The following is a 24,106-nucleotide window of genomic DNA, read 5'->3' as shown; positions in this document are numbered from 1 at the left end:
TTGACTTTACAAATGTATTTTTATTTTACAAAAAAAAAATCACTACAGTAGGATTATTTAAAATAGGACACACTGAATTTAAAATAGCATTTGTTTCACAAAAATACTTGCAACATGACTTTTCAGAAAAATACCCAGTGCATAAACCTTAGGTACATGGCAGAAATATATGTTTAATGTATTTATTTTATAAAAAAGGATAAGGGCATTTTCAAAGTACTTCTATAACCATGTCTCACCTGTTCCAACAAACCAAGGAAGGAAAATGAACAGGTGTTACTTACAAGGAAACCAAAGTTCCAGAAATTAAATAATTGATTTGAATAGCAACAGAACTGGACATAAAACTAGCTCTCTGATTCTTCATTCACCCATAAATAACACATACTCTCAAAATAAAAGCTCCACTAAAAATATTAGCATTAGTGGGATGGGACAATAAAGGTGCTGAGTAGGCATTAAATAAATATCTGTGGGTTACAAGATTTCTGAGAGAGACGTGGAAAACCTGCAGAGCTCTTTGCCAGGTGTCTGGCATTTGTAAACTCCAGACTGTGAATGAAGAACTGTACTGGGACACAAGTTGAGAATCTTTCAGGCCATGGAAGTTTGCAGGTGGTTGTCGGCAAATAGGACCCAGAAGACTTAACTTTGGAAAGTGCAACTGACAATCCTCCCTCAGTTCTTGAGGGGTGTGAGCTGAGTAACAGTATTACCACATACATCCCAAAACCACAAAATTGCCCACATCCTGGGCCTATGGACCAGGGTTTCCACTTCGGTCTCCTGATCCCCAGCTCTGATTGACAAATCCCAGAAAGAACGATGACTTCATGGATTTTTGTGTCTTAAAAAGCTGAGGTCCCTTCTTCCCTAATTCACTCTGGCAAGATGGAAGCTTCTCTCCCTGGTCCAGGAAAGCTGGCGTTTGGTATTTCCTGGGAGATTATGATTCTGCCTCAGATCTTTTTCTTGATTTGGTGTTTGTCTTTCTAATCGAGGATAAGCTGTGCTCTGGTCATCAGGGGCCAAAAAGCTCAATGCTGTCCAGTTTCCCTTCTTTGTAGAACACGATATTCTCCATCAGTTTCTTTTTGGCCTCATTGATCTCGATTCTCTGTGAAGTCTCTGTAGCTGATGTTCAGAAAGTTTAAAGAAAGATCTTCAACAAAAGGCATCTGGAAATAGTTACTATTATTATAGTTCTTAGAAAGTCAGACTTGCTCAGTTTCTCACTTAAATCAGATTTCTGAATCAAGCCCTGAGCATAATGAGCATTTTCATTATTTCTGCCTTTGCAGTGAAGTCCCACCACCTGCCCCCACTTTTCTGAAAGGAGGGGGCTTCCATACTCCTTCCATGGATGGGAGAGGTTGGGATGAACATTTACACCCCCTCTTTCTTTTCCCTCCTCTCTCCTCCCAGTGGGAGGAGGAGCAATAGGAATGGTAAAGCCTGGGACATTCATTAAGCCATGTTTATTAGGGGAGAGGGACACTGTATTGAAAAGGCCTCCCAAATTTTTATTTCAGAAGGAAGCCTGGAATATTTGGAAAGGAGAGACAGAGATAGTAAGAGTTTTGACTTGGTCCCTAAGTACAATGGGGAGCCACACAAGGGCTTTAAATAAGAGGTGGCATGAGTTGTTTTCAAAAACCACTCTGGGGGCACCTGGGCAGCTCAGTCATTAAGCGTCTGCCTTCGGCTCAGGTCATGATCCCAGGGTCCTGAGATCGAGCCCCGCATCGGGCTCCCTGCTCGGCGGGGAGCGTGCTTCTCCCTCTCCCACTCCCCCTGCTTGTGTTTCCTCTCTCGCTGTGCCTCTCTGTCAAATAAAGAAATAAAATCTTTAAAAAAAAAAAAACTCTGAAAATAAAAAATTAAAATAAAATAATAAAATAAAAAATAAAAACAAGGAAGGGAGGACACAGGAAGGCTGTGTGGTCATCCAGCAAGAGGACAGTAGCTTAGTTAAGGGGGGAGGGGCGCGAGGCAATGCAGAGAAGCAGATGGAGCTGATAGATATTTAGGCCAATGAATACACTAGGTGATGGACTGGACATAAGGGGCCAGAGAGAGAGGGAGGTATCAAGGATGACCCCCATCCGAGGTTTCTTTGTGTGCAGTCTGCTGGTAGGTGAATGGCTGAATAATCAAGGAAGGCATGAATGAGAGCAATAGAAGGAATAAATGATGGGCTGAGTTAGAGACACATGAATGAGCTTGCATATGCACTCAGATCTCCCCACGCTTACCATCCTGGGGAGGCTCCAGCCTGGCAGAGGCCACAGAGAAGGAGTCTGCCGGCACTCCGACACACACCTGCAGCCTGCCTTCTCCATCCTCTGTTGAAGGGAGTGAGGCGGCAGCCCCAGCCCCGGGTGCTACCCTCATGGAGGAGGAGGCCTCGAGGCTGGAATTGTCCACGTCGTCTGTTTCTTCTGGGGTATTGGAGGAAGAGCCTGTGCCCTCAGAAAGCCCACTCAAAGGGAGCAACGTCTCCTGACCTCTGAGCTGCTTTTCCACAGCCGCTACAGAGCCACACACCTTGGGGAGAGGAGAGACAACAATTCTTTCTGAAATCGGGGCGCCTGGATGGCTCAGTCCGTTATGCATTGGACGTTTTATCTCAGCTAGGTCTTGATCTCAGGGTTGTGAGTTCAAGCCCCATGTTGGGCTCCATTCTGGGCATGGAGGCCTACTTTAAAACAAAACAAAACAAGACAAAAACCTCTTTCTGAAATCAAAAAGTTTACAGGTATCCCAGGCCTCTGGAAAAACAATGAAGAATCCAATGTTGATTCTTATTGCTTTGTCTGGAAGAACAGCGAAAGCCCTTTGAACAGAGCTGAACTTGCCCCCATCCACCCTAGCCATAGATGAGAGCACATGACCAAGATGGACCAATCGCTGTATCCCATTCCTCTGACACATTAATGATCCAGGTTTGGGCACGTGACCCAAGCTGGCCAATTAGAATCCTTCTCTGGGATTTTTCTACCTAAAGCTTGCTGAGGAAGGACTCCCGATTCCTTTCTAGTGGTTGACCCAGACTCTCCACCCACAAAGAAAACCCATTCACAGTAGGAAAAAGTGGAGACCCCTATAAAGAATAAAGCAGGGGCAAGAGATGGAGAAGTGGGACACAAGCACAGAGACACAGATAAATGAACCTTTGCTGGTGGAGACCCTGCGTCTAGCTGGCCTAGCAATGCCTGTCCTGTGTGCTGTTGGGTTACATGAGCCAATAGATTCATTCATTAATTGATCGTTCATTCACTCATTCATATACTCCCTCCCAATCTCCCTTGCTGTGTGAGTGTGTGTGTGTGTGAGAGAGAGAGAGAGAGAGAGACTAAGAGTTTGACCTGAGTTCTATCACTTTGAACTGGAAATGCCCTAAGTAATATAGATATTACTTGCCCTTGAGGGCATTTCTAATTAGGGAGGTTAGGAAATCAGAAGGAGTCAGGGAAGGAATGTCTTCTTTACACACACACACACACACACACACACACACACACACACACACACAAAGGGCATACAAGCATACCCTTTTTTTTTTTAAGATTTTATTCATTTATTTGAGAGAGAGAATGAGATAGAGAGCATGAGAGGGTGGATGGTCAGAGGGAGAAGCAAACTCCCCGCCGAGCAGGGAGCCCAACGCAGGACTCGATCCCGGGACTCCAGGATCATGACCTGAGCCAAAGGCAGCTGCCCAACCAAGTGAGCCACCCAGGCGCCCATACAAGCATACCCTTAATAACAATGACACATCTCACTTGCTCAGCACCTTTGCAATTTACAAAGAACTTTTGACACAAAATGCACAATGAGTTTTTATAGGTTAAAAAATTAAAAGATCAGAGAAGCTGGGGTGCCTGGGTGGCTCTGTCAGTTAAGCGTCTGCCTTCGGCTCAGGTCATGTTCCCAGGGTCCTGGGATCAAGTCCCCCCTGCTTCCCCCGTGCTCAGCAGGAAGCCTGCTTCTCCCTCTGCCTCTGCCTGCTGCTCCCCCTGCTTGTGCTTTCTCTCTCTCTCTCTCTGTCAAATAAATAAATAAAATATTTTTTAAAATAAAGATCAGAGAAGTTCCTTGTCTAAGGCTGCTTAGCCAGTAGATAGCAGAGCTGACCACTGGCCCTAGGCTTACTTGTCTTCAAGTTCATGACCCAGATGACCTCTCATCTTCCTAGTTTATTTGTGAAATACTGAGGGCAAGGACAATTTCTCATTCCTCTTTGTATACTTCAAATGCCCTATCCCCTTTATTCTACACAACAAATACCTCCGCATCCTTCAAGGTCCAGTTCAAATGTCACCTCTTGAGACAAATCTTCACAGTATATGCTCAATAAATATTTGTCAAGCTAAAAGCTACATTCCCTTGAAGCTATGTGTGGCCATGTCACTAGATTATGGCCTATGGAGTGTGAGAAAAAGTGATGTGTGCATTTCCAGGTCACACCTTTAAAAGGCAGGGAATGGGGATGCCTGGGTGGCTCAGTCGGCTAAGAGTCTGCCTTCGCTCAGGTCATGATCCCAGGGTCCTTGCTCAGTGGGGAGCCTGCTTCTCCCTCTGCCTGCTGCTTCCCCTACTTGTGCTCTCTGACAAGTAAATATATAAAATCTTAAAAAAAAAAGGGGGCAGGTAGGGAGTGTGTTCTCTTTCTCTTAACCCCCTGTTCAGTGGCTGGAATGCAGATGTGATGGCCTGAGCTAGAGCAGCCGTCTTAGACTCTGAACTGGAAGCCACACAGTAAGGATAGCAGAGCAACAATACAAAGGGAACCTGGGGTTCCCAATAAAGTGGCACTGTCACATCAGCTCTGAACTCCCTACAGTCAAGGGGTTAAGCTAAAGAGAATAAACTTCTATCTCATTTAAAACACTGAATTTTGGAGTCTCCTCATTATAGCAGCTTTTCTGAGTGTCCTTTAACTGAGACAATGAACAAAAGAACAAAATAAATGAAGAGAGGAAAGCCTGAAAGGAGGAATAAGTGGTTAGGGGAGGGAGATCTTTTCAGAACATAAATCTGATTATGTCTTGCCCCTGCTTCAAACCCCTAGTGTCTTCCTCAAAATCCTAACTGTGCCTGCAAAGCCCTCAATTACAGGGCTCCTCCTTCCTCAGCAGCCCCACCACAAGCCACTCTTCCCCATGTACTTTTTGTTCTAGCCACTCTGACCTTTCAGACCCTTGACCAAGCCAGGCTTTCTCTCACCTCAGGCCATTTGCATGAGCTGTTCCATCTGCTTGGATTGCTCTTTATCTGCTTACACATCACTTCCTCAGGGAAAGTCCCCCTGGGTGGGGCCCCATCACATGCCATCCCAATGCTCCTCACCTAGATGATCACTGTGCATTGTCTGAGAGCTCCAGGAAAGTAAAACTGGGCCTGCCTTCTTCACAGATTTATCCCCCAGGGCCCAGCACACAAGTGCTGAATGACTGACTGAGTGCTGTACCACTCAGGCACTTAGGGAACACCCCAGGTGAAGAACAATGACTTGGGTCTTGAGTCGAGGGTCTCTAGCTCCTGCCACGTCATAGTGCAAGATGGTGAACAAGGGAATGAAACAGGAGTCCAGAGGGCTCTGACAGAAACTCACTCTGTGGCCTCATCTTCTCTTCTTTGGAACTTTACTTCCTAGAAAATGGCAGGCTAGGGCTATAGCAGTGGTGTTTGAAGATTTTTTTTTTCCCGCTACTAAAACTTCCCTCAGATAAAATACTGAGAATCCAATATGATTATGTGAAGTGAAAGGGGGTGTCTGGTGGTAGTCATGCATGGGGCCTGCAGCTCCCCAAACCCTCTTGCTGACGAAAGCAATTCCTGAGGTAACTTCAAGGCACCCCTCTCTGCCAGAAACCACTTGAAAATCACTCAGCTAGGGCGCCTGGGTGGCTCAGTTGATTAAGCGACTGCCTTCAGCTCAGGTCATGATCCCAGAGTCCCGGGATCGAGTCCCACATCGGGCTCCCGGCTCAGCGGGGAGCCTGCTTCTCCCCTCTCATGCTGTTTCTCTCTCTCTCTCTCTCAAATAAATAAATAAAATCTTTAAAAAAAAAAAGAAAAAGAAAAAGAAAATCACTCAGCTAGATGGTCTCAAAGAATCCTCTCGGGCAGCTATTTTGTCCTTAGAAATATCTAGCAGTGGTGCCCAAATTTACACTTGTTACCATGGAAACCACCACTCTATACCGCATCCATAGGAAAATGTTTTATCTCCTAATGTGGTTGATTTCTGGAGTATCTGCCTAAGCCCAGGGGCTAAAGATGCTCCCTTCCTCTGGGACTTAGCCCTTTCCGTCTTTCTGGGGTAGACCCCCTGACCACTAGGTTTATATACTGGACCCCACTCCCCTCACCTTACCTGATTGGCCAACAGGTGGACTACCGACTCTAGGTAGGCCAAACAGGCTCTCTCAATGAGAAACTGGAATTGGGACCTGGAGACTTGATCGCCCAGTGGGGGTAGAACCATAACATACAAACAATACAGACAGCCATATCCCCTAGCCAAGAGGGTAGAGGCAAGGAAAAGGGAGTCTACAGACAAGAGAGGAGGAATCAAGCCGATTCAGAGAAAGCAGTGTTCCGTTAACATCTGAGCCTGGGACCCTGGGCCCCCCAAGGCCCGCAGCACACCACCCTCAGGCCCCTGAGCTACCCTTACCCCTTCGCTTCCCTACTTGGCTTCTATGAGCTCCAATATGAGCTGTTGCTTGCAACCAAATACAGCCCTGGTTTATGAAGCGACTTCTAGGTAAAGGCCTCAACCCTGAGCCATACCCCAGTTCCTGGTAAAGCAGAACCATGCGGCCACCAGGACAGGAGGCCCACCCGACCCAGGGCAGGGCCCATGGCCAGGGCGGGCGGAGAATGGGGCTCACCTCAGCCAAGCTGGCGTTCCGCCTCCTCAGGCAGAGGCAGGCGGCTATGGCCAAGGCCTCGGCGCAGTTGTCCAGCAGCCGCCCGGCTCCCTTCTCCAGGTACTTCTGGCAGATCTCCTTAGCCATCACCGTTTCCACGCCGGTCTTCCTGCCGCACTGCGAGGGGCTGCTGCTGGGGACTGCACTGAGGAGTAAATCCTTCTGCGGGAAGAAGAGGATAAGCACCCCCGTGTGAGCTGCAGGGATGCGGGGTTGCACCGCACTGGTGTCCCAACCGCCCCCGCGACGGCGCCAGACCTGCAAAACCTCGAGGAAAACGGGATTTTAAGAAAGAAATGCAAGGATCCGGGGCGCCTGGGGAGGGAGATCTTTTCAGAACATAAATCTGATTATGTCTTGCCCCTGCTTCAAACCCCTAGTGGGTGGAATAACATAATATCTGGGATATGCTTTAAAATACACACACACACACGTTTTTTCATTTATTATTTGAGAGAGAGTGAACGAGCACAAGCTGGGGGAGCGGCAGGCAGAGGGAGAAGCAGGCTCCCTGCAGGGAGCCTTCCTCCCTCTTCCTCTGCTTGCCGCTCTGCCTGCTTGTGCTCTCTCTCTCTCTCTCTCTGTGTCAAATAAATAAGTAAATACATAAATTTTTTTAAAAAAGAAATAAGAACAGGAAGCAGGGAGAAGGGACTTACTATAAAGTTGCCCAAGGGAATTTTCTGGAATGATGAAAATACTCCATATCTAGATTATGGTGGTGTTGGTTACATAACTGTCCACACTTTCCAAAATTTATACCATTCTGTACACCTCACAAGTGTGAATTATACCTCAACAGAAATGAACGCACATGTCCACAGTGAGACCTGCACAGAAAAGTACCTGGCATCTACAGGTGTAACGGTCAAAAACTGGGAACACACCAAATGTCCATCAACAGATGAGTGGACACACGGTGGCTCATCCCTGCAATGGAACATTACTCAGCAAAACTAAATGAACCATGGACCCACACAAAGAGCATGGGACGTATCTCAGAATAACCATGCTGAGTGGAAAAATCCAGACACCAAAAGAGCCAACTCTCTCTGATTTCATTTATATGAAAGTCCAGAGAGTGGAACCTCGTGCGGTGACAGAAAGCACATCAGTGGCGGCAGGGGCTGGCAGGGGCTGGCAGGGGCTGGGAGGGCAGAATTACCAAGGACAAGAGGTAACGTCCAGGGTAGCAGGCACGGTCACAAACATGACTAGGTGACGATTTCACAGATATATACATATGTCAAAATTGATCACGTTATACACTTCATTCTCACTACTTATAAACATTATAAACCTATTTACAAACAATTTCATGGAATTACCAGGGTGTGTGATTATACTGTAATTTCCTTCACCACCTCCCAGCTGACAGATATTTTACTTGTTTGTAGCTGTTTCCTGACATAAATAATGCTACAGTGAACAGCCGTGTCCCTCTTTCCTCCCTTGTATGTATGTGTCCCTCTGTGTACGTGAAATGACCGCATCAGAAGGTACACCCACGTTAAACTTCGATGGAAACCACCCGATGACCTTCGGAAAACACCGTGGCCACTTCGGAAAACACTCCCCCGAGGGTGGAAGAGAGGCCTGCTTCCTCCCACCCCTAGGTGCAAGCAGTTTTCATCTCTGATTTGAATCTTAATAACATGCTCAATCTTCATTTTTTTATTAAGGTTTTTAAAAAAAATTCTATCCTCCACATTTTTTTTAAAGTAAACTCTACGCCCAACATGGGGCTTGAACTCATGACCCCAAGATCAAGAGTCGCATGCTCCACTGACTGAGCCAGCCAGGCGCCCCTTCCTCCACATTTTTAGAAACCATTAACAAAAACACCTTCTAGGAAATTTCACATAAGTATCTCAAAAGATTCCTCTTGCGACGTTCATCCAGGGAGACCCAGAGGACTGTTAGGGAATTCACCCCAAGAAAACTGTCAGAATATGAGAAACCACCTCAAACTGCCCCAAACCACATCTGAGGTGCCGAAACCCACCTCTTTGTAATATCGGGGGCCCAGTCTCCAAAAGTGGAATGACTTTCTGTGGGTAGGAAGGCCTTCAGCTCCCCACCCCAGGGCCCAGGGGATGTTTTGGGGGCCCAGTCACCAAAAAAAGCCAGCTGATCTAATGGCCTCAACCCTCAAGTCAAGAAAGGTGATTCCTCTCAAACTGATGAAGAGGAGTAAAGCTTTCACAGGATTTGGAACTGTGCAGAAGACATGGGTTCAAATCCCAGTTCCACCACTGATCTCACTGAGGCGGGGGGCGTGACACAAGTCTCTTCACCTTGGCCTTAGTTTTCTCATCTGCGAAATGGGGATGATAATAATCCTGAATTCATATAGCTGGACTGTCATGAGAATTAAACAGTCAGCATAGTGTCGGGGTTAAGAACTCAGGAGCTGCAGTCCAGAAGACCTGATGTGGAAGTCCGGCTCTGCCACTTAGCAAAGCTGAGATCTCGGGTGAACCTCAGAGCCTGCTTGTCTCAAGGGCAGGTGAACGTCATGACCCTGTCAATCTCGGGGGGATTTTGTGATGACTTAGAAAGATAATATATGTAAAGTGCCAAACACAGAGTCTGGCTCTGCTGTTATATTTTTGAAATGACCCTGTATGTGTATATATGTGAATGATAGTTCTTTGAACCCACAAAATGAAAATTATTGCTTTTATTATAGGAACCTGTTAAAGAGGGCTGACTTTTACCAACTTGAAGACAAATCCTATTTGATTGCCAGATGTGTAGAGAGAAGAAACGGGATTCCCCTAAACATTCTGAGTTCTCTTATCATGAACTTGGCTGACTGGTAAGAGGGCGAGAGGTTAAGGTTACTTTGCAAATCAAACTGCAGACTGAGACCTCATAACCATCTGTAAAATGGGTAGAGTGGAGGTGCTTGCCCTCCTGACCCCCCTCCCCAAAGCCCCCCCCCCCAGTAGCTGTGAGCCAGAAGTGACTGGTTCCCTTACCAGGTAAACGGGGCTTCGGTTGTTATCCATTGCAGGGATGCCAGTGAGGACCTCAGCTAGCACCTGGAGAGAACATGCAGTTAGCACAGTTCAGACACTCATGCAAAAGTTCAGGCAGGAGATTCGGGCCAAGAGCAACGATTCTTCTTAGTAACAAAGGCTGAGCTCCAGGCCCGGTTCTGCCATTTACCAGTACAGACACTTGCCCCAAATTGGGAACATGGGAATATCACTAAATACCTCCTCCTAACTAAACACACCACCACCCAGCTGCTAGTAGAAGGTTTGAATGAATAGCAAGTCAGGGAGGATGGAAAACCAAACGTGTGCGTATTACCGTCAGTTTTGCATGTATAAGTATATCCAAATAAATATATAATATGTATGTTTATATACGCATACTATATACTTATATAAAAATATGTATGTATATATAAATATTTGTATGTGTAAATGTGTATATTTACACACACATACTACATATTTATATATAAATGTGTATATACACATACACATATACACATTTTTCTATATATACATGTATCTACACACACACACACACACACACACACACACACACACACTATATTTTAACGATCATTTCATTTAAAAACCCATCAGAAGTGGTAAGCAGGCTGGGCGCCTGGGTGGCTCAGTTGGTTAAGCGTCTGCCTTTGGCTCAGGTCATGATCCCAGGGTCCTGGGATGGAGTCTTGCATCGGGCTCCCTGCTCATCGGGGAACCTGCTTCTCCCTCTGCCTGCCGCTCCCCCTGCTTGTGCTCTCTCTCTCTCTGACAAATAAATACATAAATACATCTTAAAAAAAAAAATGGTAAGCAGGCGTTGCTACGTCAATCTCAGGGAAAGGAGGAATCCATGTATGTAAGACTAGTCTACACAGAAAGTCTCAGCAACAACTAAAGCATGTTTCCTCCTAGGACTTTATTCACATGATCTGTTCATTAATTCACCCACTCACAGAAGGAGCACAACCCTGCACCAGTGTGAGACACCACAACGTTGACAAACCACGATACATGTCTTAATAAAGGGGAAACCTGCTTTGAACAGAAATTCTCAGCAGAGCATAGTGGTTAAGGGCTCTACAGTCAGGCCTGCCTGGGTTCAAATTCTGACTCTCTTAATCACTAAATGACAAAAATCTGAGCCTGCATCCTTACCTGGTAAATGGTGAGCTGGTTGTGAATATAAGGGAGTGAGCACCCCACCCTTCGCTTCAAGTCTCTCTCCCACAACCTCCCTCGAAGCAAGTCAGAATACAGTCACTTGACTGCCAAGAAATTCTCCATCCCCAGAGGAAGGGCCTGCTGGGTTAATCACAGATCGGCAGTGGCCAGCAGGGGGCAGCAGAGGGCACCCTGCAGCAAGTGGGTGGGCGCACCCTGAAAAGGGATTCCCAACCAGCTCCTGCCAGGAAGGGAGGGAAGAACAAGGGAAAAAGAATAAACACACATTCCCTCTGCCCCTTCCACAGGCAGGCTCTGCGCTGAACCTTTTAGAGAGGTCATATAGTGCTTGGGGGAGAAAAAAAAAAAAAAAAAAACACTGAGAGGCACCTGGGTGGCTCAGTCAGTTAAGCGTCTGCCTTCGGCTCAGGTCATGATCCCAGGGTCCTGGGATCAAGTCCCGTATCGGGCTCCCAGCTCAGCAGGACACTTGCTTCTCCCTCCGCCTGCCGCTCCCCCTGCTTGTGTGTGCTTTCCCACTCTCTCTCTCTGACAAATAAATTAAATCTTAAAAAAAAAAACAAAAACCCACTGAGAAATGCAGTGTTCCCAACAGGAGGAATCAGAGTTCAAAATCATACCGTCAGCTAGTGGCTGAGCTGAGAGTGAAGGGAGCCAGTGGGCATGGAATGCATAAATTAATTTTAAAAATTCTTACAGCAAGAGCTGAGTTAAAAAGTCAAAGGGCAAGAGGCGCCTGGGTGGCTCAGTCAGTTGAGCGTCCGACTCTTGATTTCAGCTCAGGTCATGATCTCAGGGTCGTGCAATGGAGACTCACATCGGGCTCAGGGCTTAGCACTCAGCATAGAGTCTGCTTGGGATTCTGTCTCTCTCTCCCTGGGCCCCTCCCCCTCCCCATACACACTCCCTCTCTCTCTATAATAAATAAATAAAATTAAAAAAAAAAGAGCAGGCACCTGGGTGGCTCAGTCGGTTAAGCTTCAGACTCTTGGTTTCAACTCAGATCAAGACCTCTCAGTTGTGATATCGAGCTTGGCACTGGGCTCTGTGCTGAGCCTGGAGCCTGCTTAAGATTCTCTCTCCTCTCCCTCTGCCCCTCCCCTCTTCACACTCACACTCTCTCTCTTAAAAAAAAAAAAAAAGTCAGGGGTAAACAAAAATCAGGAGTGAGTGTGAAGGTAGGAATACCACAACAATAATCATCTTGATAAGTGTAGGGTACTCTAACTGTATACATTATCTTATTAATCTCCATATATGTCACTATCCCATTTTACAGAGGACAAAACAGCCCAGAGTTATAGGTGAGGTACCCGAGGTCACACAGCTGAAAGTAACTAAGCTGGGACTCAAACCCACACTCTTAAGCTCTACACTGGATTGCCTGGCAGCCTCAGCGTTCAGTCCTGCTGGTTTTTAGAAGAGCAGGAGCCTGGGCTAGCCCCACTGAGCTTCACTGAGCCCCTCACAGTGGAGCTGATGGGGGCAAGGAAACCAGAAGATCCCATGGGAGACAGAAGGAAGTAGAATCTGGCATCTGGAGGTCAGGATCAGAGCAGAAGGTGGCTCGGGAGGGCACTAGGGGGAGAGGTGGACGGACAAGAGACAGAGTAGAGAGAGAAGAAGCACAGAGTTTGAGGGTAGAGAGGAAGAGAGAGGGCACGGTCCAAGAGGCAGCTGTTTGCTCTTGGCAAAGGCCAGCCAAAGACTGTCGCTTTTCTCAGCCAGCATTTCCCAGACTGGGTTCCATGGGACACTGGTGTGGAGAGACTGAGGAAACAAAGTTCCACAGTCAAATGAATTTGGGAAGTGCTGCGTACCATTTGCCGAGCTGTGGTGAATTCACAATTAAATTAGACTAACAGCTCATTACCATATTAAAGTCTCTGATTAATTTTGTGGTAAAGAGATCTGCTTGACTCTGCTTAACCCAGCATTGGTCATACCTATTTGGCCACAAAACCCTTTAAATACATCAAACCTACAGAGACCTCAAGGGTGTTCCATAGAATGTACTTTGGAGACTGCTATACTCAGACCATGAGATCCTGGGGGAAGGACTGTGTTTTAGTGATATTTTTATTCCAACTGCCTAGCACACAGTGATGACAGGACGGTGGTGGTGAGGAGGGAGGGGTATGCATAGGTGGATACTGAATGGACGAGTGGCAGTTGAATGAATGGATATTGGATAAAGAGTTGAATGGATGACTGTACAGATGGATGGACAAAACGAAGAGACAACTGGATAGACAATTAGATGGCTGGCTGGCTGGCTGGCTGGGAAACAGAGAAGAAAGGAGCTTCACAGAAGCTGCTATACTTCAAGGATTGGCAACTTTTTCTGTAACATGCCAGACAGTATTTTAGGCTTTGTGGGCCACAAACCAAATCTCTGTCACATATTCTTCTTTTTTTTAAAGATTTCATTTATTTATCTGTGAGAGAGTATGAGCAGGGGGAGGGGCAGAGGGTAGAGGGAGAAACAGGCTCCCCACCGCAGGAAGCCCGACGAGGAGCTCAATCCCAGGACCCCAAGTTCATGACCTGAGGCGAAGTCGGACGCTTAAATGACTGAGCCACCCAGGCGCCCCACATATTCTTCTTTTATAAGCAGTATTATTACATCTTTTATAAGTGTAAAAACTATTCTTAGTTATAAGCTGTACAAAATATGCCCTGGGCCATAGTTTGCCAACCCCTACTATATTTTGATGGACTCTATCTAGGGGCCTCTATTATATCTTCTGCTTACAAAGGAGCTGTGGGAAGGACAAATAAGGACAGGCCCAAGGCCAAGCAGAGAAGGGAGCTCTTACGATTCCACAGCTGAAGATGTCCACTCGTTTTGTCAGCTGCCCCACCCTGATGAAATCTTCCGGCAGATATGCAGCAGAGGCCTGGAAAACGTGAGTCTTCATCATGGTATATTTTGACCTCTTGTTGTTAGGACACAGGTGAGCCACTGGATGAGCCAGCTTGGGGGTGAAGTTTTGGTCTAGCAAAACATTGGAGCTGTGGAAAAGAAAGCAGAGAGAGGGGCGCCTGGGTGACTCAGTTGATAAACTTCTGCCTTCGGCTCAGGTCATGATCCCAGGGTCCTGGGATCGAGCCCCGCATCGGGCTTCCTGCTCGCTGGGAAGCCTGCTTCTCCCTCTCCCACTCCCACTGCTTGTGTTCCTGCTCTCGCTCTCTCTCTCTGTCAAATAAATAAATAAAATCTTTAAAAAAAAAAAAAAAAGAAAGAAAGCAGAGAGAACTTTCTCACTTGGAGCTGGACAAGAAGAGGTTGCCATGGAGAGCCTTTTGGAAAACAACTTCATGATAAGCAGCATTGGCCCCGGCAAGTTAAGGGTCACTTTAGACCCACCGTCTGGATTTTCTGAGCCAGTCCTGGTAAGGGAAGGGAGTGGCAACCCACTCCCACCAGCAAAGGAGGATGGAGCTAAGATTAGTTGTGCTGCCCCAGGAATGGCATTTGGGGTAGCCAACAAGGTGCGGCCTTCCCGGCCCCCACAGATGTCAAACCCTCATCAACTGCAGCTTGCTAAGACCGTGGGCTATGCAGGCTTGGTCCCCTCTGAAACTGTTCTGACCCCAGCTCTGGCCCGACTGACTCGAGTCTAAATGCCACCATCCTCTGTGACTGGTCCTGCCCAGAGCATGGGGAATACGAAGAACAATAAAAATATTCTTGGACCTAGGCATCTGACCTATGGGAGTCAACACTCTCAGAAGGTACTCCAAAGGAAAAAACAGACAACAAGCAAGAACACAACTAAGTTACATGTGTAAAAATAATCAAACTAGGGCGCCTGGGTGGCTCAGTTGGTTAAGCGACTGCCTTCGGCTCAGGTCATGATCCTGGAGTCCCGGGATCAAGTCCCACATTGGGCTCCCTGCTTAGCAGGGAGTCTGCTTCTCCCTCTCACCCTACCCCCTCTTGTGCTCTCTCTCTGTCTCAAATAAATAAAATAAAATCTTAAAAAAAAATAAACTAACCCTAAATCGTTGTTTAAAAAATAGACATCAGGAGCACCTGGGTGGTGCAGTAGGTTAAGTGTCCAACTCTTGGTTTTGGCTCAGGTCGTGATCTCAGGGTCGTGGGATCAAGCCCCGCATCGGGCTCCATGCTCAGTGTGGAATCTGCTTGGGATTCTCTCTCCCTCTGCCCCTCCCCACCAACCAAATAAATAAATCTTAAAAAAAAAAAACCCAGACATTAAGTCCAATATCCACTGCTAGAAGTGGTTAAGTAAATTATGGGCCAATCCCTTCAACGGAAAACTAAAAAGTCACTAAAAATGATGGCATGCAACATGCGGAAAGATTTGCCCAGTTTAAATAAAGGGGTAAAAAAGAAAATATGAATTGGTAAGCAGGTGACAGTGCTCCCTTGGGGCTAAGACTTCTGTGTGGGCGGGTGCTGAAGAAAGGGAGGCCAGGCAATGAGTCAGGGCACCAGCGCCAGAATGACCTCTCACCCTTTCGTTTCCTTTCTGGCTATTACAGTTGTTTGTGCAATCAGACAAAAATCGGGGAGAAAGAAAGAGGACTAGGCTTCCACTTGCCAAATAGAGAACTTTGAGAAAGTATGAGTTCTACAGTTTCAAGGTCAGTTTTGCCAGATTTTCTGGTATTTTCTGGAATCTCTCCCCATGCTGCCAGTCCACAGGCAGGACTCTCTTGTTCTTGGGAGCACGGTGCTAAGACACTGGGTTGCACGCCTACCCTGCAGGAAGCTTCCCTGACATGAGTTGCTTTTGCCAAACAGATACATAAGCAGGGGGTGGGTGTCCAGGAAGACTCTGAGCGGGGAGCTCAAAATCCTAGGGGGCTTGGCCCAAAGCTCCAGGATCGGGTCCAGACCAGCTGCTGGGTTGGAAGTAAAAGGCCTCAAGGGTGTGGGGTGCTCAAAAAAGACAAGCATGGTGACAGGTGGGCAGTGTGTGGGGACAGCAGAAACCCTGATTTTTGAGGGAATAACAAAGAAAGAGAGAAGAGATCCAAGGTTGGTGAGGAGGGGAGAGCAATCCAAAGAAGAGAGACCAAGGAAGAGGGAGAGGAAGGGGCGCAGGGAGGTGTGCGGCTCGGCGCCGCAGCGCAGGCCCTTGGCAGGGTCCAGGGCACCGCTCTCACCTCTTGACGTTGCCATGGATGATCTCCAAGCCGTGCAGATGCCTCACAGCTCGGAGCAGCCCAGAGCAGATGCTGGCACGCTGGGGCCAGAGAAGGGGGTCTGCACCTCCCTAAGGAAAAGAGAAAGAGGGGGAGACACAGTCACACCTCTGCCTTTTCAAAGTCCCAGCGACCTCCTGTCTCTTCTCCAGACCTTCACATCCTCTGCAACAGAGATCGGGCAGCACGGCGTACCGGCAGGGTACCAGTTCCGACATCAGAAGACCTAGATGTAAATCCCAGCTCAGACACACACTAGCTGTGTGACTTTGGGAAAGACACTCGACATCTCTGAGCCTCAGTTTCTTCTTCAGTTACAAAATGGAAATGTTAATCCCCATGCCTCTCTAGGATTGCTCTAAGGACTCAGAGGAGGATATGGTAGGGAGCATATGGTATATGAGTATATGGTATGCCCCTAGCACGGTGCCTGCCACACAGTGGGTGCTCGATAACCTGCAGTTTTGAAGCATGACTATACAGTGGCAGGTCTGGAATCTTCCTCTAGGAGGGTACGCCTGGGAGAGGGGCTAAGGAGCTTGTGATAGCACACCAAGCACGTGGGCCTTATGCCAATTTTATGTGTATTTGGGGAGGCTTCACAGGGGCTGATGGGGATTATGGGGTGAGCTAAAACCCCCACCATCTCCAGGTTCTGCCACTGTTGTTCTAAGACTGAAACTCCAGGCTCAATCACAACTTATTTTTCAAGTCCTGTCGTAGGCCCCACATCCTCTAAAAGCTGGCCTTGCTAACAGGTTCCCTCTCAAAAACTCTGAAATCCAGAGCCACATGAACCCTGTTTAAATTCCAGCCCTGACACCTGTCAGCTGTGTTCCTTTGGGCAGGTCACTTTGCCTCTCTGTGCCAGAAACTCCTCTTTTGGAAAACGGGGGATACCTCTTGAGTTGTAGCAAGGCCTGAAGGGGACATGTGCAAAACCTTTACCGTGGTGTCTCGCACACAGCAAGAGCACAACAAACCTAACAATCATTATTATACTATGAATACTGCTTTGTCTGGTCTCTTTTAAGGGAAGCAGTAATTCTCTTGGGGAATAAATCTTTCCCCCTATTTCACGATTTTATGGGAAGGAGGTTTGTTTGTTTTTAAAACTGTAATTTTAATAGGTATTATGCTCACCTGCTATAATATGTGCAAGGTACTGAAGGGTATATAGTAAAATTTCCTTTCCTGTCCCATGCCCCAGCTACCTAGCTCACTTCCTCAGAGGCAGCCAAAGCACCAGTTTTTTGTAAACTTCCAGAGATAGCCCATAAAGACACAAGCAAATAGACATATAATAGAGTAGCATTTTTAGCAAATAAAAATTTGCTTCTACTTCTCCACACTCTTTACCTCTTAATTATTTTTCTTGTCCTATTGCATTGACTAGCACCCCCAGAACAATGTTAAATAAAATTAGTACTGTGGGATACCTTTGTCTTGCTCTTGAAAAGCCTCTTCTCAAATAATTTTTTTATAGGTTTTTACCTGAAGATGTTCAGCCAGATCTCATCTATCCCAACCTAACTTCTCTCTCTGGGTGGCCCCTCTCCCTTCTGGAAGCCCTTAAACCTTGAATCCCTAACTGGATGCTACCTGGTCCTGTTCTCTGACCATGACCCAGCCCCTTACCTGACCCTGGAGTCTGTCCTGTAAAGAACCATTTGCCATGTATGGGTAGATCAAGCTGTAAAACTGATTTCCAGTGCAGAAGCCCAGCAGAGGTAAGATGTTGGGGTGGCAGCATCTGAAATCAGGTATTAGTGCAGAGGTGAGGAGTCAGACAGAAAGGAGAAACAAAGACTGCTCCACTTCCTCACCTCCCACCCCTCTTCTGCCCCCTGTACCCCAGTGAGGTCACCAGTGACTTCCCAGGTGCCAAATGCTCTGACCCCTGAGGGCCCAGCACCAGGGTAGAGAGATGAAAACTGACTGCCTTCAACAAGCTTGAAGTCAAAGAGCTCAAACTTACCCTACCTCACTGCTCTGCAGCACATAACATCTTAACCACCCCATCTTCTGGAAACAGAGCCTTAGAGGTTAAGGAACTTGCTCACAGTCATGATCAGCCAGGTACCAAATGCTCTGACCCCTGAGGGCCAGCACCAGGATAGAGGGATGAAAACTGCCTGCCCTCAACAAGCTTGAAGTCAAAGAGCTCAAACTTACCCTACCTTAGAGGTTAGAGGTTAAGGAACTTGCTCACCATCACGAGCAGTAAGCAGGGAAGGCAGGATCAGATTGCAGGTCTGTTGGACCCCCAGGACTGGGTTCTTCCCTGAAATCCTCTTCTGCTAGGTTCTGAGTCACTTTTCCCTCCAGGCTCTTCCTACCTCTCTGACTGCTCTCTCTTGGCTTTTTTCACTAAGACCCTCCTCCTTTGCCTTCCTCTGAAACCTAAGTACCCCCGACTCAGCTCATCATTTTGTTTTATCAGCTGTGTCTCCAGGTATCTCCCACCTCTATGGGGAACACTCCCCAAATCTCTCCTTGGAGCCCCTTCCTAAGCTCTAGACCTGAATGTCTATCTGCATCCTGATCCTCTAGGTGAACACCCTAGACTCAACAAGTCCCAAACCCGCCCCTGTGCCCAGTTATTACCTCAACAAAGGGCACCTGTGCAGTCTCCATGCAGTTTCCTGGAAACCTCTCTACCTCCCCCATCTAATTAGTCAGCATTCACCATCATAAATAGCTTCCAACTGTCCCCTTCACTCCCCCCTCCTCTACCTTGAGTCGGACCCTGATGGATGCTCCACAGGACTATCGTGATGGCCTCCTGCCCAATCCCTCCTGCCCTCCTCCACTCTCCCCAGGCCATCCTACTGCACTTTTCACACTCAGGAGAGTCATTTACACTCAGTCCCTTCTGGACCATAACCATTCCCAAGGCAGGGGCTGTGTATTCTCCCTAGAGCCAAAAAAGGCCTTGACGACTCACGTTTGCCCAGTCAGTGAATGGGGTGTCTGCTGACTCCAGGAAGGCACTTTGCCAAAATGGAAAGGGGAATTATACTTTCATTTTTTATTAAATATGTGTGTGTTTATTCATACACACGTATGAATAGAGAAAAGGTTAAAGAAAATATATCGAATTACTAACACAGGAGTAGTTATTTATAGGTGCTACAGAAAACAGGTGATTTCTATTTTCTTATTTATGATTTTCTTTATTTCTTAAGATACTCCACACTAATCATGCATTCCTTGCCCAGGGCCGCATGCTGGCAGAGGAAACCCAGAGAGCGACTTGCCAAGGTTGAATGATAGCTGGCGTCCAGCGCCCGACAGGTGCCCAATATGCCTTTGTTAAATTCATCAGTCAGTGACGGCAGAGCCAGGGCAAGTCTCCCCAGGTCCTTCCCGTTCTCTTTTCCAGTCCCCTGCCAGCTCTGGGACAGGCAGGTTCACTGCCCTTCTCAGCCTCAGTTTCCCCATCTGTAAAATGAGCAGGTTTGAGGATGACTTTTGCAGGTCTTTATTGCTCAAGACTTTATGGCTCAACATTTCTCTGTCGGGGCACCTGGGTGGCGTGGTCAGCTAAACGTCGGACTCTAGGGGTTGGCTCGGGTAGTGATCTTGCTCAGCACAGAGTCTGCTTGGGACTCTCTCTCCCTCTCCCTCTTCCCCTCCCCTCTCTCTCCCTCAAAATAAATAAATAAATCTTTTAAAAAATCTCTCTGCCAAGGGCTAGGTAGTAAATATTTTAGACTTTGTAGGTCAATACGGACTCTGTTGCAACTACTCAACCGTGCCTATCTCACAAAAACAACCATAGAGAAGACGGAAATAAGGAAGCATGGCTGTGTTCCAGGAAAACCTTATTGTGGACACTGAAATCGGAATTTCGTGTACATTTCATGTATCGTGAAACATTCTTCTTTTTTTCAACCCTCTGAAAATGGAGAACCCATTCTTAGCAATCAGACCATACACACACAGGCACGGCCGGATCTAGCCAAAGGGCATCATTTGCCAACCCCTGCTCTGGAGCAATACCATTTTAAGATGGATTTGCCATGAGAGTTGGAAACAGTAAATCTCTGCCCATCTCAGAAAAATGGGATAGAAACAGATTTCTTCCAGCCTGGAAGGAAAGAGCTGGGCCAAGTGAGCCAAGGTTCTTTGATAATTCTAATCTATGCATATAGTTGCTTCATAGAGAAAGCACGGACTATGAAGCCAGACCAACCTAGGTTCAAAGTCCAGCTCTGCCACTTACTAGCTGTGCGATCTTGGACAAGACACTTAACCTCTCTGGGCCTCAGTTTGTGCATGTACAAAATAACGCTGCTAACAGCAGCTACGTTACAAGGTTCTTGTGTGGATTAAATGCATTTTTACATGTGGAGTACTTAAGACATGCCTGGTACACAGGAAGCACTATATAAAGGTTATCATTATTAAGCAAAGTATTTTCCAAAGGGGAGGCTTACCTATGACAAATTTGTACTTCTGCCTGGAAGAATTTTTCGACCAGTCCTGGACCTGAGTAGGCCACCTGTGGGAAAAGACCATGAAACATGAAAATCCAGCCTCACCCAATATAGCCTCCACCCCTTACTAGAAACAAAGAAGTGCTCGCCTCTCTGAGCTTCTTGAAGACAAATGGCATGCCATGCCTTTGCCCTTTGTAGATGTCAGCAAAGATGCCCTCACTGATTTTGTGGTTTTGGTTGAAGTTATCAGTTGCCTGGACCACGTCTGCCTCACTCCAGAAAAGGCTATCTTCAGCCTGGCTCACAAGTGTTTCCTGCTTCGGAAGGGAGGTGCTAAAGTCCTGGGAATGCAGACAGAAGAGATGGAGATTAATATGGAATTAACATGGAAAATATTTTTTGCCTACTACCTCAGGGAATCTTAGATCATCAAAGCTGAAGGGGTGGAGGAGTTCATCTTGTCCAGTGAGGAGAAACAGTCCTTTATAAGACATCGATAGGGCCAGCTCAAATCCCAGCTCTGCTTCTAACTGGCTCTGTGACCTTGAGTAAGTAACTTAACCTCTCTGAACCTTAATTTCCACAGCAGCAAAAATGAAAATAACAATAGTACTCTGGAGGGTAATCCTGAAGATTAACTAAAATGTGAATATTCCTGGCACATGGCTAGGTTTTTCTGTTTTGTCTTTTTCCCCAGTTTACAAAAGTGAGAACCAAGGAGGTCAGAGAGCTAAGGTGAGGTCACAGAGCTGGTCAAGGGCTGAACTGGTGCCTGGGGTCCTACACAGGGTATACATGCTGGGAAGCAGGACCTAGGTCCACACAACCAAACGTGATTCTGTGTGAGCCTCTGAAAAGCGGCTCTGCTTCAGTCACGTACCTTCTTAAAAACAGGTGCACAGAAGTTTAACTTTTTTTAAGGCTATCTATGCTCTTACAGGCTGTTTGAGAAAATTAGAGGGGAAAAAACCATCCACGATCCCATTATCCACTGAAGTGCTATGAAAGTTTAAGGTATTTCTTGTAAATTAGATACACGGGATTTATTTTTAAAATTGGGATCATGCCATACACATAGTTTTGACTTCTGGTGTTTTCACTTTTTTTTTTTAAGATTATTTATTTATTTATTTATTTATTTGACAGAGAGAGAGACAGCGAGAGAGGGAACACAAGCAGGGGGAGTGGGAGAGGGAGAAGCAGGCTTCCCGCCGAGCAGGCAGCCCGATGTGGGGCTCGATCCCAGGACCCTGGGATCATGACCTGAGCTGAAGGCAGACGCTTAATGACTGAGCCACCCAGGCACCCCTACCCTTCCAAAAGTTATAAGATTTTATTTATTTATTTGACAGAGAGAGAGATAGCAAGAGAGGGAACACAAGCAGAGGGAGTGGGAGAGGGAGAAGCAGGCTTCCCACTGAGCAGGGAGACTGATGCGGGGCTCGATCCCAGGACCCTGGGACCATGACCCAAGCCGAAGGCAGACCCTTAATGACTGAGCCACCCAGGCGCCCCTCTGATGTTTTCACTTAACATTATACCATGATCATTCTATCAATTATTAAATTGTCTTTGAAAATTATTAATTATAAAAACAAACAAACAAAAAAAAAACATGCTTAAGTGCCCATCTCCTTTATGGAAGAATCTCATCAACCAGACCCATGCAGCATTGGCTTTTTTGCCAGGCACCCTGCCCAGGACAGTTTTGGAGGCCCACAAAAACGTTTTGATTTCTTTTAAAGCCAGAAGAACAAAAATGAACTTTTAGAGTCAAAGAAAATGTTTTAATTTTTAATCCAGCTTGGATTAGGTTCATCTTTGTGCCAATGCAATTGTAAAATATAATCCTTGATTTTTTTTTTTTTTTTTTTTTTTTTTTTAATGAAGGAAAGAAAAGACCCATGAAGGCAAGAGTGCCTTTGTGGTCCTGGACCTGTCATTGAAAATTCAGGATAACTCAGACATGAATTGGGTGGGAAAAGGTTAGAAGAGAGGTAGTTTGTAAGCAAATGACTTAGTATAAATGTAACCAATATATTTTGGAGGGAGAAAGATGCCATGTATTAGCTCTCATTTAAACACAAAGAATGGAAAAGCTCATTAAAAACATGTATTCATGTAAAAGTGCACCCTCTCCAGTCACCCCAACCCCAGGCCCCCAGGCCCTAGCTGCACTGATAGCCTGCATTTAGCCTTAGAAGCCTAGAGTAATTCCACAAGTCTCCTTTCTCCCTATCCCCCTAACCCCTGGCCCCCACATTGGTCCCAATACATTACTTCTTTTCCCCCCAGTTTATTCATTTAAGTAATCTCTATACCCAACGTAGGGCTCGAACTCACGACCCCAAGATCAAGAGCTGCAAGCTCTACTGACTGAGCCAGCCAGGCGCCCCAGCACACTGCATTTCTGAGGAAGAGCCACGTGGGGATGGGGGGCTATCACCCGGGGGTAGGGGAGATTTACCTTTGAATCAGGTGAAACAGGAAAGTCAACCAACTTGGTTTTTAAGGAATGAGGGGCATCTGTGGAAGGAGGCAGGAGGCTGGCTCTGGCTGGAGCGGGCCCTGGAAAGGAGGAAGACAGGAGGGGTTCTCAACCGGTTCCCACACCAGTTTCTCCTTCACTCCACAGACATTTTTGCCACTAATGACACCTGCTATTTCCTGACACCCCCAGGTGTCAGCCTGCACGCTCCTCACGAGCTAGCTCAGGGAAACTTTGTAACAACCATGGGTTGGTCCCATATATGACTCCCACGGGGTGGGGGGAGAAATGGAGGCACTGGAGGTGGCTACTGGCCCAGGGCCACACAGTCAGTAAGTGGCAGAGCCAGGCTTCAGATGGAGATCCATGTGACTTCCAAGCCTTACGCTGGCCTACCTCCCAAACAAGGAGCAGTGAAGGACACAGAGGTGATTAGCTATGGAGCCCGCCTTCCAGAAAACTCCATTGCAGCAGCAATGGCAATAACCAGCCTCTAAGGGCAGAGGCAGCAAAGAGGCCACGAAAGCAGGTTGGGAGGCCAAGGAGGGTTTCACAAAGGATTTCAAAAAGTGGACATAAGGCATTGAGGAAGTGGGACCGGCTGTGCAGAGGCATGAGAGCGTGCAAGCCCAGAAAGTACTCAGGCAGGCTTAGCTAGCAAACACTGATGTTACACAAGGCCCTGCTCTAAATGAGTCACTTTTTTAAGTCACTGAACCCTCACAACAACCCTAGGAGACAGGTACCATTACCATGTCCTTTTTACAGATGGTAAAACGGAGGCAGAGAGAAGTGGAGTAACCTTTCCAAGGGCACACAGCCAATGGCTCTGGAGTCCATGCTCTTTTTTTTTTTTTTTTT

The 24,106-nt window shown here is 46.9% G+C and overlaps 1 protein-coding gene across 4 annotated transcripts in view; it reads right to left on the bottom strand.

The window, feature by feature from the left end:
* The window catches only part of IRAK2 (interleukin 1 receptor associated kinase 2), a 61,622-nt gene continuing 37,516 nt past the window's right edge, over nt 1–24,106 (bottom strand). For 3 of the 4 annotated variants that reach the window (XM_025884958.2, XM_025884959.2, XM_025884961.2), the window contains 10 exons: nt 23,225–23,325; nt 20,904–21,098; nt 20,755–20,819; nt 17,951–18,065; nt 16,274–16,383; nt 13,954–14,149; nt 9,926–9,988; nt 6,903–7,103; nt 2,256–2,547; nt 1–1,134 (listed from right to left, as the gene is read on the bottom strand). In XM_025884958.2, the coding sequence (XP_025740743.1) occupies nt 1,022–1,134; nt 2,256–2,547; nt 6,903–7,103; nt 9,926–9,988; nt 13,954–14,149; nt 16,274–16,383; nt 17,951–18,065; nt 20,755–20,819; nt 20,904–21,098; nt 23,225–23,325 (1,451 nt within the window). In that variant the 3' untranslated portion in view covers nt 1–1,021. Of the gene's footprint in view, nt 1,163–2,255; nt 2,548–6,902; nt 7,104–9,925; nt 9,989–13,953; nt 14,150–16,273; nt 16,384–17,950; nt 18,066–20,754; nt 20,820–20,903; nt 21,099–23,224; nt 23,326–24,106 lie in introns of all 4 variants that reach the window. The other variant, XM_025884960.2, reaches the window with a different exon arrangement.

Source organism: Callorhinus ursinus, unplaced genomic scaffold (genome assembly GCF_003265705.2).
Source record: "Callorhinus ursinus isolate GAN/ISIS: 27379988/994484 unplaced genomic scaffold, GSC_fseal_2.0 scaffold15, whole genome shotgun sequence".
NCBI lineage: Eukaryota > Metazoa > Chordata > Mammalia > Carnivora > Otariidae > Callorhinus > Callorhinus ursinus.
The sequence above is the reverse complement of the archived record's forward strand: the minus strand, read 5'-3'. Positions and strand labels throughout refer to the sequence as shown.